The sequence below is a fragment of the Protopterus annectens genome, chromosome 2.part1, assembly GCF_019279795.1.
Source record: "Protopterus annectens isolate FY-2018-M chromosome 2.part1, PAN1.0, whole genome shotgun sequence".
NCBI classification, from domain to species: domain Eukaryota; kingdom Metazoa; phylum Chordata; order Ceratodontiformes; family Protopteridae; genus Protopterus; species Protopterus annectens.
This window is the reverse complement of record NC_056729.1, coordinates 176,911,678-176,925,587: the sequence shown is the minus strand read 5'-3', so window position 1 is coordinate 176,925,587 and position 13,910 is coordinate 176,911,678. Positions and strand designations below refer to the sequence as shown.

Genomic DNA, 13,910 nt, shown 5'->3' with positions numbered 1-13,910 from the left:
TCTTAATGGATATTAATGTGATGCAAAGAAAGATAGGAAGTAAATATTTAAATATAGAGCAGGAAAAAGATGGAACTCACTATCACTTAAAATTAGAAAAGCAGATAGCATCAATGAGTTTAACAATAAGGTCGACCAGACAGGCAACAATGCTCTCTGGTAAGGTCTATGGTCAATTCTTGAACACTGAACCGTTTAAGTTACTAAAATGTCTGGTTTTATTGAAATAATAATCCAAAAGTACAGAGGATAGCAGGATGCCACTAAACACAACACTTATTGATTCTTTTCACAAAACCACATTGTAGATAGCTAAGCATCTTTCAAACAGTTTGTGGGCATCAATTACTCCTTTATGTACAATTATACATTCAAAAGTTCTTGTAATTAACTTTGGTAGGAGTTCTACAGCATATAAAAATGTATCGCCTGGAAGAGACCCAGTTATCAAATCCTTCTTCATATCAGAGGTAGACCTTACCAGCTATTTAACTTTTGAATCACCTATCATAAGAATTACATTGTTAACTTTCTGTAGACTCACACCTTTGTTTGACTGCTAAATAATGTTTGTATACTCTGCTATAATTACAGCCTAGGTGCATACCTTTCATTACAGTCTATGGACTGCTCAAAGCAGTGGTTAGTTTGGATGGAGAACATTTGAATTTAATACTTCTATACAAAAGTACTTAATTTAGACCACTTCTGTCTATATGAAATATTGTGACTGCAATCAGATCCATATACTTAGTACATTTGCCACCAAGTGCCTTTCATTTTATATTTTCCTTATTCAATTTTATTGTAACTCAAGTACTCAGCCCTGTTCCCTGGGAAATGTTAACTTTTGTTTAAACTTATAGTAATTATTATAAAACCCTTCTTAGAGTTGATTCCTTGAGCCAAATTGTATAATCGACTCCAAATTTTCACAATGATCGATGTATATAAATGAAGTACTAGAGCAGTATTAAGCAAGCAGATCTAATTTATGATTTGCCTAGTATCATCTCGTTGATTATCTGACTGAAACTTAATATTACATTTGTCTACTTTGTTATCTATATCTTGACAACCTTGTGAATTCAGAACATCACTGACTGATACATAGCTAACACTTGCCCTATGGTTACCTCTCTCAAATGTTTTAAGTGCAGATTTGCTTTTACTCATTTGCTTTAAAAAGATCAAGTTACTTATATTCATTTACTTTTGATTCCATTCATTCAAAAATCACTTAATATATGTAATTTACTTTAGGCCAAAGAATGGATCAGAACACATATGTATCTGCCATCTAGTTTACTGACCTCAAATATACTTTTAAAATTCCCTCCTGAATAGTCAGTGGGGTTATAGTCTAATACTGAAAATTTTCCATATTTCAGTCTTACACAGTCCCTGGTATGTTTAATTAGAGCATTATTTACATCCTCCGGTTTAATAACAATGCTCTTTAATTATTTTCAAATATGATCACTTGTCAATGCTTTAAAAAGATGATATGATACCATTTTTGTTTTTCAGAAGGAGTTCTACACATTTAAATGATGAAAAGTCCACAGAATCTACTGTGCTGTCATTCCTGCTGTTGTGGTGTATTTGGTTTTGGTTGGTAGCTGGTTACTCCTTGACAGAAGGTGATTTATTTCTCCAACATATTTTACCAGATTATGCGGTAGAGTTGTCGCCTCACAGTAAGACGCTGTCTGGTTCGATTCTCAGCTAGAGCATCTTCTGCGTGGAGACATGCGTGAATGGGCGTACCTTCGTTGAAGGTTGTGCATCAGGGCTGGTAACTCGGCACGTAAAAATCAACTACCAATCATTAGCGGACCGGAGTTCCGCTGTGGCGACTCCTAACCGGGAAAAGCCGAAAGACACAAACAAACATCCAGCAGTCTTTCTACACAACTCTTCCCTGAAGTCTTTAATTCACAAAATATAAGTAGCACTTCCTATGTACTTCACAATCCTATTTTTATAGAAACATCATGTAAGTATAAAACTAACAGAATTGTTGTTCCAAAGTTCCCAGCACTTTTGCACTCTTGTTGTTGATATTATGAATGTTACACTAAGACATTAGTTGCATATTAGCATCTTCACTTTACAGACACACATGGCCAGTCATACTTGTGACTCTGTATAGTTGTATCAAGAACATAGCAAATAAGACCACCTTAGATGCCTGGTCAGTACATAAAGCTGCCAGAAAGTAAACTGAAATAAAATACACACGCTAGTATTGTCATAGTTGAGGTGCATGCAAGTAAAACAAATAAATTAAAAACAGATGAATCAACTAACTCTACCCATTGTTAGTCAAGGTACGAACAGTAGTAGTCTAAGTGGCACTCTGCTCCTTCAGGTAGTAACACAAGAAAATATTTGAATACAAATGCATGAATATATAAACTCTGCATGGTAATTTAGATATGCTTACAAATGTTTTAAAAAATAAGATTAGTGAAAGTTGGGGAGCTGCATGAATTACACAAAGAAAAAATAATTGAATGTTGTGAATAATATTATCGATTTAAGTACAGTTCTGCTTGTACTCCAGAAAAGAAGTTATACTATGCTTTTGAAAGACAAAATGTACTTTTAGTTGATGAGTGAAGTATCTCATAATAAGCAGAAAATGTGATGTTTACAGTTAGGTGCTTTGCTGTATGTTGCTACAGAAAGCTGTCTTGAATAACCTCAGCAATTTATGTGCAGCTGTACTGCAAGCCTTTATGCATAACAGAAGACATATAGTTTTGCCGTTTATTAAAAAGCAGGACTGCACCCAAGTTCATACATTATTACAAGGAAATTTATCATGTGGATAATCTGAAATATAGCTGCTGCAGTTCCCATGAATGTCTAACCTTGTCCATAAGCATTTGTGGGGTAAGACGGGGAATGGTTTTGGGGCTACTCATCCATTAATCTATAATGCGTTTGAGGAGGGTTAAGGAGCTACGCTGCTTGAAGGATGAAGTATCCTACTCCAATTGCATGATTTCTAACAAAAAATGCTCACTATGAGAATAAACTGTGGAATATATTTAATTGGTCAGTTTTCTGGTCTCCACCTTAATACCCATTTTTACTATTTTATTCACAGTACAGTACTTGGTTAACAGAATTTTTTAGTTTTAATTGTTTGGCTTCCTGCACAAAAAAAAAAAAAAAACAGCTGCACAGATGTATGTTTAAATATCTAAAAGTTTCCTCCACTCAGATCTCACCTTAAGTGGAACAAGTAGGCAATCAGATCATAGCAGAGATAGAGGTTGCTAAGCAGTGGGATAGAAATAATACAAAAACTGTAGTATATAGCTCCTTGGAATACATTTTAAATCTGAAACATTATATTGTGTAAAATATTTGAAGTTTTTAGTCCTGAAGTGCTTCAGAAAAATACAATGAATTGCTGGCATTTTCATGCAGTTACTAATCAAATGTCAGTAATCTGCTAATTAAGTTATAAATGTAAAATATGAGACACAGTTTGATCCACATTGTGATCTGTAGTGAGAGTAGGGACCAGGTTGAGGAGACCCTGGAGAGGTGGAGATGTGCATTAGAGAGGAGAGGAATGAAGGTCAGCAGGGCTAAGACAGAACATATGTGTGTGAATGACAGGGAGAATAGAGGAATGGTGAGGATGCAGGAAGTAGAGAAGGCGAAGATGGATGAGTTTAAGTACTTGGGATCAACAGTTCAGACTAATGGTGAGTGTGGAAGAGAGGTGAAGAAGAGAGTACAGGCAGGGTGGAATAGGTGGAGAAGAGTGTCATAAGTGATTTGTGACAGACGGGTACCAGTAAGAATGAAAGGGAAGGTCTACAAGAGGGTAGTGAGACCAGCTATGTTGTATGGGTTGGAGACAGTGGCACTGACAAAAAGGCAGGAGTCAGAGCTGGAAGTGGCAGAGATTTGCTCTGAGTATGACAAGGATGAGCAGGATTAGGAATCAATATATTAGAGGGTCAGCTCAGGTTGGTTGTTTTGGAGACAAAGTCAGAGAGGCGAGATTGCGTTTGTTTGGACATTTGCTGAGGAGGGATGATGGGTTTATTGGGAAAACGATGCTAAGGATGGAGCTGCCAGGTAAGAGAAAAAGAGGAAGGCCTAAGATAAGGTTTATGGGCATGGTGAGAGAGGACATGCAGGTGGTTGGTTTGACAGAGCAATATACAGAGGACAGGAAAAATGGAAACAGATGATCTGCTGTGGCGACTCCTAATGGGAACAGCCGAAAGAGAAGAAGAAGTTTGACCCTCCTTTCCAGCAACAGTTACTTAATGCTCAGAAGTTGGAAGCAGATGCCTCACTTTCTTGTGGCAAGCTAACTAAAACACAACTGTGGAATACAAGACTTAGAGAGGCGATCCATTATTTCTTTAAAGATCTGTCATTTTATTTTTAACACTTGGAGCATCTGGCAACCAGTTTTTATTCTGCTTTTAAACAGCTGTGGCTAATGGCTTTAAAGCAAAGGAATCTGCAGGAAGTAACTGAATTTGTGATGCTAACTGGAATGAGACACAACTATATTTCAGCTAATCAATGAGCATTTAACTTCGATCAAACATTAGTTAGGGTCAGTCACTTCCATCTATAGACTACTTCAGTAAACAATCATTATCGCCATTTTTGACTATATATAACTCAGATGTCTGATTGTGATCAAATAAAAAAATATCATTGTACTGTTATTTACCTGACAGCAGGGGTAAATGAGTTTCATTCACAGACTAACTCCATGTATGTGGATTATAATCATTTAATTGACTGTGTACACCTGAAATATCTGATTGTGATGAATAAATACCTAAATAATGGTTATAGCAATATATTTATTTTTGTTGTCAAACACATCCAGTGCATCACACTCCATAAGTGTGGAGCTGTGCACAGCAATTACATATACAATATTGACTGTGTACACCTCAGACATCTGATTATAATCAAACGAATGAATAAATAATGGTTGCAGTAATCTATATCATACTGTTGTTGTCAGACATGTATACAGCAGCCCATTATAACCCCATCAGAATCTCACACACACACACACACACACACACACACACACACACACACACACACACACACACACACACACACACACACACACACACACACACACACACACACACACACACACACACACTTCACTCTCTCTCTCTTCAGAGATGTGCCGTTTACTTATAATTATCTAATTGCCTGATATGTTGACTTTTTATTGACCTCAGATGCCTGCCTATGTCAAATGAATAAATATATATAGTGGATATAAAAAGTTTACACACCCCTGTTAAAATGCTTGTTTTTGTGATATACAAAATGAGACCACAACAAATCATTTCAAAACATTTCCCACCTTTAATGTGACCTATAACCTCTACAATTCAATTGAAAAACAAACAAATCTGTTGGGGGAAAAAATATAAAAAATAAAAACATACAATAAGTTGGTTGCATAAGTGTGTACACCCTTAAACTAATACTTTGTTGAAGGACCATTTGATTTAATTAGAGCATTCGGTCTTCTTGGGTAGGAGTTTATCAGCATAGTATATCTTGACTTGGCAATATCTGCCCACTCTTCCTTACAAAAGCACTCCAAATCAGTCAGATTGTGAGAGCATCTCTTGTGCACATCCCTCTTCAGGTCACCCCACACATTTTCTATTGGATTTAGGTCTGGGCTCTGGCTGGGCCAATCCAAAACTTTAATTTTCTTCTGGTGAAGCCATTCTTTTGTTGATTTGGATGTATGCTTGGGGTCATTGTCATGTTGAAAGGTGAAATTTATCATCTTCAGTTTTCTAGCAGACCCCTGAAGGTCTTGGGCCAAAAGTGACTGGTACTTGGAACTGTTCACAATTCCCTCCACCTTCACCAAAGCCCCAGTTCCAGCTGAAGAAAAGCAACTGCAAAGCATGATACTGCCACTACCATGCTTCACCATGGGGGTGGTGTTCTTTTGGTGATGCAAAGTGTTTTGTGCCAAAAATACCTTTTGGAATTGTGGCCAAAAGTTTAACCTTGGTCTCATCAAACCATAACACATTTTCCCACATGCTTTTGGGAGACTTGATGTACTGTTTTGAAATTTTGGCCAGGCCTGGATGTTTTTCTGTGTAAGAAAAGGCTTCTGTCTTGCAACCCTACCCCATAGAAACAAAGAAACACAAAATACAACAAAACACCTCCGAAGCTGAGGTAAGGTGTCATCCTGTATAGAGGGTGTAGGCAGGCTGTAGGAAGGAAGTTCAAGCAGTGTCTGAACTAAAAAACATGGGAGGGCGTTAACATTACTGGCTTTGTTTTTACCTTCCCAGCTTCAGTTACCCCATAGCCCAGACATATGGAGAATACAGGAGATTGTTGTTAGTACACAGCCAGTACTTGCCAGAAATTCCTGCAGCTCCTTCCATGTTGCTGTAGGTCTCTTGGTAGCCTCCCTGACCAATTGTCATCTTGCCTTTTCATCAATTTTGGAAGGACATCCAGTTCTTTGCGACGTCACTGTTGCCCCATATTTTCTCCACTTTTTGATGACTGTCCTCATTGTGTTCCATGGTATATCCAATTCTGTGGAAATTTTTTTGTAACCTTCTCCTGACTGATACCTTTCAACAATGAGATCCCTTTGATGCTTTGTAAGCTCTTTGTGAACCATGGCTTTTGCTGCAGCAGCAACTGAGTGAATGTCAGGAAAATCCTACTAGGACAGCTGAACTTTATTTGCGGTTAATCAGTCTCTTTAAATGATGGCAGGTGTGTACTCAAGAAGACTGAATGCTGTAATTAAATCAAAAGGTCCTTCAACAAAGTATTAGTTTAAGGGTGTGCACACTTATGCAACCAGTTTATTGTACATTTTTTTATTTTTTATATTTTTGCCCTAATAGAGTTGTTTATTTTTCAATTGAAATGTACAGGTTATAGGTCACATTAAAGGTGGAAAAAGTTTTGAAATGATTTATTGTGGTCTCATTTTTTTATATCACAAAAACCTGGCATTTTAACAGGGGTGTGTAAACTTTTTTTATCCACTGTACACACATGATGGCCACAGTTGCTGTCAAACAGTGTTGCCCCATGTGAACATGCATGAACAGATAAACACACACACGCACACACACACACACACACACACATACACACACACACAAACACAAACACACACACACACACACACACACACACACACACACACACACACACACACACACACACACAAACTATAACCTATATACCATCCTTCAGGCTGAGTGACAATACAAATTATGAATTTCAATTAACAAAAATTTATTTAATGAAAAATTAAGTTTTCCCAAACACACAGTCACATCCACAAGTATTTCTGCATTCTTTTGGTCTCATTCAGGCTGCCTCAGTCACTAGCCATCTGATGCAGAGAGCAGCTGCTCACCACTTTGTCTTGCAACACAAGCATCTTAAACTGAACAACTGATTATGCATCCTAGAGATGACAGAAAAAAGTTGCATTGCCTTACTCTTTATGAAGGGTGTAGGTGTAAAAGCTGGTCAGTTTTTTAAAAATATCCCAGCCAGGGCATCTAAGGGCTTTGTAATAGAAATTCAAACTGCATGCGTGCACTATGCAGACATGGACTTCTGGGTCCCAGACTGGGAAAGGCAACACAAACACACACACAAACACAGTATCTAAAAACAAATAGTGTCATTTTACTTTAGGAGGGCTGGAGGTCAACAGTTCAGTACTGCACTGCTTTAAAAATATTTCTTATTTTTTTAATTCGTAAAAAGCAACGCTCAACTCATACAGCTGATAATGAGACTTGATCATGGTTAGAAAGTTCCTTATCTAGTTATGGCTTCCATATTCTGTGACAGATAATTTTTCATACTATTACTTGTTTGAAAGTTTCACGTCTTTGTGCGATCTGTTTGGTGTAGTACTATTTTTTGAAATTAAATATTTATTAGATGTACGATTTTCATTTTCTAATTTAGTATTAGAAATGAAAAACTAAAGCCAGATATGAAAGCAAACAGCTCAAGTAAAATAATAATCAAGAAAACAAACAAATAAATAATTAGAATAATGACCAAAATTTCTATAAAGATACAGCAATGAAAACTCCCCCTCCCCCTTGTTGCAGCCATTATATTTCTTAGAAGATTATAAAACAGCCTCTACTTCTCCTTTAATGGAAAATTATCCAGCACTTCCATACTTGGAGAAGTTTAGCCCCTATAGACAAAAAAAAAACAAAAAAAAAAATTTTTATCTGCTGTAATTGGGTTTGTCATTCTTCAAAGCACCTGAACATAACATACATTTTTCAATATATTCCTGTCATAACATGAAAAATAATCCATGGACTTATAGCCTGGCTTAATGACTGGGTATTCCCACCAAGTATGGAAACAGGTGTACAACATGCCAAATCGATGCTACCATCTCATCTAATAAAGGCCCATCTCATCCATCATTTGCAGGGTCCAATAACCTCTTCATAATATATTCTAATTTACGATACATGTCACCCCATGGTACCTCTTACTCGTGTACTAACCCTAACAGAATCCATAACAGAACCACTACATAAGATACTCACATACAGGCACACGCATACACTCTTCACATAATGCAATGCGCACACTTTTCTTACAGCAACAGACACAGCACTAAAGCTATGACCTAAGCTATCCCTTGCTCAAATCCTAACCTAGAAATACTCACACACACACCCTTGAAGACACATTTATATATACATATACGTGCACAAAGATACACAAAAAATAAATACATGTAACCACTTCCCTAGCCTTGACTCAAGTCATAACCTGCAAACTTTTGGACACATAATGGGAAAACGTTTTTATATCTGAAATCTTTGGTATTAGGAAAAAAAGAAGCTGCTTACAAGCACACAAGCACAGCACACACATCGAAGGAACACTATGTTTCTAGCTTCTACATTTCCATTACTCAAATATGAGTGCTTTCGACCAAAAACACAGCAGTATAGACTTTCTCTCTGTCTGTTTCTGTTAAAAGCATATTCTTCAGAGTTTACTGCAACTATATATATATATATATATATATATATATATATATATATATATATATATATATATGGATCTATTTAAATTCATTGAATACTGCTTTTGCCATCGTGCATAATGTCAGCCCATATTGATCAACATTATGCATGGCAACACACTACTATGCATGCACTGAGAATTAATCCTCGAGAAATGCAAAACATTACAAAAAAAAGAATCAAAGCGTATATTGCATTACCCAGGCACCATCGATCTCATACACCTGTTGCCCATCAGTTTAGTTAACCAAATTGGGTCAATTAAACAAATGTTGACCAAAGTACTGTTCGACAAAGTTCATGGGACCCATATTTAATATATATATATATATATATATATATATATATATATATATATATATATATATATATATATATATATATATATATGTGCATATATGTATAGGTATATATTGAACTCTCTGTTAACTGGAACAAATTCGAAGAAATACATTACAATTCTCATGTGTTGCACTTTCTGTCCTCCATCCCCCCAGTAACATACTTTAAGTTTTTAGAGTTTTAAACTTTTAAAAAGGAAGATAGGAATAAATTCCTTCTCTCCCCAACGTGAGAACAAGTCAAACCAAAGAAATAGTATAGGGTGCAGTATTAGTCAGGCCTAATTCTAATAGTAACTCTCAAGAAACCAGAAACTAGTTATCTGGTATCTACCTATACCCACGGGTGGTGGTTAAATGAGAGTTTACTGCATACACACGTAGATAGACAGATACAGATATAGATGTTGTGACTTTCGGCTTTTCTCGGTTAGGGGTCGCCACAGCGGAACTCCGGTCTGCTAATGATTGGCAGTTGATTTTTACGTACCGAGTTGCCAGCCCTGACGCACAACCTTCAACGAAGGTACGCATTCACGCATGTCTCCATGCAGAAGATGCTCTAACTGAGAGTCGAACCGGACAGCGATACAGATATAGATAAACATTTATATTCTACCAAAAGCAATCAAAAAAAGTATAACAAAATCACATAGCCAAATTCCAAAATCACAAACATTAAAAGTAGCAATTCACAGAAATGAGAAACAATAAGCAAAACACCTATTGTTATGACCTCGTCGGCACAGCACAGTGTTTCTTATGCTTAGTCAAACACTCTGCTTGTGCTGTGCTGACGAGGTCATAACAAGGCTGAAATACGCATGTCCACAGCTAGTGGGGTTTGGCTTTATTGGCCTGAAATTGTCCATTAAAATGACAAAACAAGTCATGGGCATTCAGAATCGCCAATTAGCTGAAACACCTGCTGTTCATAAGGGTCATTTGCATATTTCCCATGTGCCTCTGACACATGAGGTTTGGGAGGTCACTCAGTGGAAGTTCTAGCTTTGCTGGAGTTTTCATTTTGTTTTTACTGATTGGTTTTTCAGTGAGCTTCTCACTTATTGTTTTATTCCTGATACCCGGAAAAGCAAAAAGCTAATAACCTGAAGTGGACAGAAGATAGAAGAGAAAATCACTGTCACTCTTGTTGAACACACCATCATCCTACCAAAAGAGGTGATTTCAATGCAAGTGACTTACTTCTGTGTAAGGCCTATCTTTAAATGGGTCTATATCATATCATCAAATGTTAAAAATATCGAACACTCTAAAGAGCGAAAATGCTGGACCTCAAACTCTTTTTGTGGGGGGCTGTGCCCCCCACACCCACCCCCAAAATACATATTCCAACTCCGGGATCGCACTACAGCGAGGAAAGGGCAAAAATTCCAACCTTCACTGTACTGCGATCCCACAAGAAGCACTTTGAGGTCCGACATTTTCACACTTTAGAACGTCTGATATTTTTGGGTACATATTACATTATCTAACTTTTAAAAGTTCAAATGCTATATAGTCAAAACCATATGATCGAACTTTTAAAAGTTTGAACAATTCAACGGATATCTCCGTACAGTGCGTAATGGGAAAATTTCCCTTTCCTGCACTGTAGTGCGATCTCGGAGTTGGTATATTTAGAGAGTGGGAGATGTGAAGTTGCAGGGTGGCTTGTCTCCCTACTTACAACAGTCAGGGTTTTTCTGTTGTTTTTTTTTTTGCCTTTTCAAGCTTTTAAAAGTTCGATCATATGGCTTCGACCATATGACGTTCGAACTTTTAAAAATTCAGTAACTTAATATACACCTGATATTTTTAACATTCACTCATATGACACAGACTCCTATAAACAGGCTTACTACGGGGACCAGATTCCAAAACGCCTGCTGTCAGCTTGCTCTCAGTGTAATTGACTTACTACTGTGTAAGGCCCATCTACAAACAGACTTACTACAGGGGTCAGATTCCAAAACACCTCAGCCTGCTTTCAGTGTATGTGGTCACTCTCACTGAGGACAGATCATTTGGAATTGAAGCCCTAGTACTTGCACAATGAAATAAAAGGAAAAATCACAGTTTTCACTATGAGGAAGAGTAAACGTGCACACACACACACACACACACACACACACACACACACACACACACACACACACACACACACACACACACACACACACACACACACACACTCTTATGTTGTATTATTATGACAACTTAAAACTACCATAACAAAATTTATTAATGTTTGATCTGAAACACAAGTATTCCTACTGCATGTTTACTTTCTTCAAAAACGGCTTTACAACCTTGGTAGATGAACTAGATTTTCCTATGGATATGTCTTTGAGACATTTAGCTTTTCAGTCACCATTGCATAATCTATACATTCTGTAACTCAGCCACATTTTTTTGTGTAGACATATATTCATTAAACAGTTTGACATCTACATTTACACTTTATCAAGTACCCTTAAACAGTGCAATTTAATGTACACTCAATTGTTTTTCTGAAGAAAATAAAATAGATGTATATACAGCATACAGAATTGCAGAGACTTTGCTGCTGACTGCACAGTGATGGTTCCTTTTCAAGCAATATGAATAACACAGTAGAGTGCAACTAATCCTCTGCTGAGAAGACAGTCAAGTGATCTCTTTCAACGAAGAGAGATGAGCTCTATTGTTTTGAAAGCAGGTCTGTAAAAGAGCTGCTGCATTTTGCTTTGCCTGCAGTTGATCATTTAGGACCTCAGGGCAGCCCAGAGGCACAGAGTTGCAATAAAATAGCTTTGAAAAAACATGAAGCAGTGTTATAGCAGAAGACTGATCTAAGCAAGAGCACATGAAAGTCAAACTTTCGATAAGCAAAACTAAGTCGGAACTTAATAACCTGCAACTCAGACATGGCAGAAACTGTACAACTGTAAGATAACTACTATACCGTCTCTCGGTTTCTTCTCAATAAAAGGCTTGCTAGTGTTGACAGCCTTATACAAAAAGCTGCAGACAAAGGTGGGGAGGGAGCTGTCATTCTGGAAGCTTCCGGGAGAATGAGTTTCAAGTTTTGGAACATCTGCCAAAATTAAAATGAAATGTTTCTTAATGAGAACCATGTAAGGGGTACCAATTTCAAGTAAAGTTAATACTATTCCATTCTAATTATTTCTGCTGCACTGACTGAACATCTCTTGAAAGTGTTCAAAGAGCAACAGAAAATAGTGATTCACAGCAGCATAAAACTATATAAAAATCTTACAGCTATTCCACTTTTAATGACAGTTGCAACACAAAAATGTGGACAGCAAAAAGAAAAGTACTGAACCAGCAAACTGTAAGTGAAACATTCTGGAATGTGGTCTGATAAAATCGCATGTTGTTTACACCATCTGACACTGTATCTAGTAATTTGCAGCTGCTACAAAATCAGTATTTCTAACAGAAAACAATTCATTACTGTGCCTTTTTCACTTCTGGCATGCCAGATGGGTGCAGACGTCTACCAGTAAAACCTAACTCCATCTCCTTTTATCTGCTAGGTGTCAGTTCTTTGCAACAACCTGCCCAAGCTCAGAAATCTCTTGGGGGGGGGGGGGGGGGCATGCCATGCTGTATAATGCTGTGTTCTGCACCATCTGTCAACAATGATATGCACTGCATGTTGAATTAGGAAAAGGTAATAAATAGCTCCCAAACCATAATAATATGAATCACAAAGACTATACATAGAAAGTTAGTATATATGAATCACAGCTGTACTTAACCTCTCCCTTACCTTTCCCACATGCAGAAACAAATACATATGCAAATATTGATTCAAAAACTTACACACAACATAATATAATTTTTCTCTCACAATGTCATTTTATTTTTAAATTCCTTAGAATATGCATTTTAACTTAAACTGAAACAACTAAGGGTAACCTGCATAATGGACAAAATCACACGGGAAAAAGTCAATGTCAATCAATTTCTAGCATTGGTCCGGCCTGCAAAAAACAAGACTTTTGTGGTGTCCTAGTATCACAAGGGCAAGAGGATTAGATGAGCTGTAAAACATACACATGGTTCAGGATGTTAATGGCTGGTTAGCAATGACAATGAAAGAAGTTTGTCTACAGAAAATGTCACAAAGTGCCACAGGAAAACACCCTTCAGCCTATGTCTGTCAAAAATAAAATCTAATAACAAGTAATGAAATTCAAACCCAGCAGCATGTAACTCAGCACTGTAACCAAAAGAAAATGCAAAATTCTTTATGCATATACCTGGTATTATAAGGATAATGTAAGCTTGTTATTGGAATAAGTGTGTCAGAACCAGGTCACATTGTCACATAATGCTGCAGATAAATGTCTCCATTAAAATGAAAGAATTTGCTTCATGATAAACTTATTCAAAGTAGAAAACCATTTCTGATGGAAATGCAGTCCGATTCATAAGTTCTGCGAAACTGCAA

At 37.0% G+C, this 13,910-nt stretch overlaps 1 protein-coding gene across 1 annotated transcript in view; it reads right to left on the bottom strand.

The window, feature by feature from the left end:
- The window catches only part of ARAP2 (ArfGAP with RhoGAP domain, ankyrin repeat and PH domain 2), a 2,678,178-nt gene that overhangs the window by 1,091,068 nt on the left and 1,573,200 nt on the right, over positions 1-13,910 (bottom strand). The window contains exon 15 of the mRNA XM_044062089.1: positions 12,396-12,527. Within this exon, the coding sequence (XP_043918024.1) occupies positions 12,396-12,527 (132 nt within the window). The remainder of the gene's footprint in view (positions 1-12,395; positions 12,528-13,910) is intronic.